The sequence below is a fragment of the Nannobrachium achirus genome, assembly GCF_963921795.1.
Source record: "Nannobrachium achirus genome assembly, chromosome: 20".
In the NCBI taxonomy this organism is placed as follows: domain Eukaryota; kingdom Metazoa; phylum Chordata; class Actinopteri; order Myctophiformes; family Myctophidae; genus Nannobrachium; species Nannobrachium achirus.
Window position 1 is genome coordinate 555120 of NC_137827.1, and position 2381 is coordinate 557500.

Here is a 2381-nt window from a genome sequence, read left to right on the forward strand (position 1 = left end):
GATCTGCTGTGACAGTGTTGAAGTATGTCTGATGTTTTGTGAACGAATGAAAACCATATAAAATTAAAACAAGTGAAAATAAAAATAATCTTTCTGTCTATTTTTTCCCCATTTCATTTTGATCCATTTATTCACTTTCTCTCTCTCTCTCTCTCTCTCTCTCACTCTCACTCTCACTCTCACTCGCTCTCTCTCTCTCTCTCTCTCTCTCTCTCTCTCTCTCTCTCTCTCTCTCTCTCTCACTCTCACTCTCACTCTCACTCTCTCTCTAACCCCAACCCTTTCTTTGTTGCTGTTGTCGTCTGAATGGATTTCAATTTGGTGCTTTCTCCTGGAAACGCCGTCGTCTGAACGCCGGCTAGGTCTCTCTGTTTCTCAGCTTCTCTCTCTCTCTCTCTCTCTCTCTCTGTCTCTCCCTTCCAGTCTTCTACGCCAGTGACCGTTGTCTGGGCTTGATCCTGGGATAGAGCTGAAGACAGACAGACAGACAGACAGACAGACAGACAGACAGACAGACAGACAGACAGATCATTAATATTCATAGTTCTTTTAAATATTTCAACTCAGAATAACCACATGTGCTTAGATTGACTTTTAGTTTGGCGGTGAAGCGCTGCTGTGATCATACAGATTATCTGCTCGAACATGAGACATAATCTGATATCACAAACCCCCCCCCCCCCCCCCCCCGAGCAAAGCATGATATACAGATGACATAATACTGGCCATGATACTGACAACATGATACTGATGGTCAAACATGGTTAACATAAGGAATGAATAAATTATCATTATCATATTCACCCCCAGCAGGTTTCGGGGGGCGTATCCCTGGCGCTCGTTAAGCCCCGCCCACCACCACTCCGTCTCCGTGTCGTCATGGCGACGCAGCACGGTGAGGGCGTCGCCCTCGCTGAAGGACAGCTCATCGGCATGCTGGGAAGTGTAGTCCCACAGAGCATAGACCACGCCCTTATTCATCACTCCCATCTTCTCCTGGACACCTGCACGGACAGACCATAATATCCATCACCCCGGTAACAGTCTTACCCAGGCACGTGCACACATCAAAGGGGGCTTGAGCCCCTGCCCTTTTATCTCTCAGTAAAAAGTGTCCTCTCCAGACCATGAATGCAGTTTTCACTATGGTCAAAGAAATGCAAACGCCATATTTCCATGCCATACCTGAAGGCAGCGTTCAAGAGAATTGCCTTGTTATGCTTAGTTTAGTGTGGTGTCAAGCACTGAACATAAACGGTTGTGAGCTTGGGGGTCGGCTATTTTCAATATTGTCACCAAAAGCTGCTGTGGACAGCAGACCATGTCTTAGAATCATAACAGACTTTGGGTACGGATGTGGATTCTATCATATCTAGAAGCTTGTTCATAAACTGATCACAGTGTTCTAACAATCACTGGATTCTATCATATCTAGAAGCTTGTTCATAAACTGACCACAGAGTTCTAACAATCACTGGATTCTATCATATCTAGAAGCTTGTTCATAAACTGACCACAGAGTTCTAACAATCACTGGATTCTATCATATCTAGAAGCTTGTTCATAAACCGACCACAGTGTTCTAACAATCACTGGATTCTATCATATGTAGAAGCTTGTTCATAAACCGACCACAGTGTTCTAACAATCACTGGATTCTATCATATGTAGAAGCTTGTTCATAAACTGACCACAGTGTTCTAACAATCACTGGATTCTATCATATCTAGAAGCTTGTTCATAAACTGACCACAGTGTTCTAACAATCACTGGATTCTATCATATCTAGAAGCTTGTTCATAAACTGATCACAGTGTTCTAACAATCACTGGAAGGACAAAGACCAAACAAGAGTCTAAATATTGCTCTGTTTCAGCTTGTCTGTCATGAACCATCAACTCTGTTAAATTAGTTTCCCTGTCAATTCATTGGAATTTGTGGATTCAAATACAGAATTAAAAGTGTGTGTGTGTGTGTGTGTGTGTGTGTGTGTGTGTGTGTGTGTGTGTGTGTGTGTGTGTGTGTGTGTGTGTGTGTGTGTGAGTGCACTCCTCTCACAATACAGTAACTGTGAACACTGTGTGTGTGTGTGTGCGTGCGCTCTCACCATACAGTAACTGTGAACACTGTGTGTGTGTGTGTGTGTGTGTGTGTGTGTGTGTGTGCGTGCACTCTCACCATACAGTAACTGTGAACACTGTGTGTGTGTGCGTGCGCTCTCACCAAACAGTAACTGTGAACACTGTGTGTGTGTGTGTGTGTGTGTGTGCTCTCACCATACAGTAACTGTGAACACTGTGTGTGTGTGTGTGTGTGTGTGTGTGTGTGTGTGTGTGTGTGCTCTCACCATACAGTAACTGTGAACACTGAGTGTGTGTGCG

The 2381-nt window shown here is 44.2% G+C and overlaps 1 protein-coding gene across 1 annotated transcript in view; it reads right to left on the reverse strand.

Annotated features, from left to right (window-relative positions):
• Positions 1-350: 350 nt before the first annotated feature.
• LOC308305473 (apoptosis-stimulating of p53 protein 1-like) overlaps positions 351-2381 on the reverse strand; it is a gene marked incomplete at its 5' end in the record, with an annotated part of 76120 nt that continues 74089 nt past the window's right edge. Inside the window, 2 exons of the mRNA XM_080750270.1 lie at positions 351-469; positions 805-1004. Coding sequence (XP_080606396.1) covers positions 428-469; positions 805-1004 — 242 coding nt within the window. The 3' untranslated portion in view covers positions 351-427. The remainder of the gene's footprint in view (positions 470-804; positions 1005-2381) is intronic.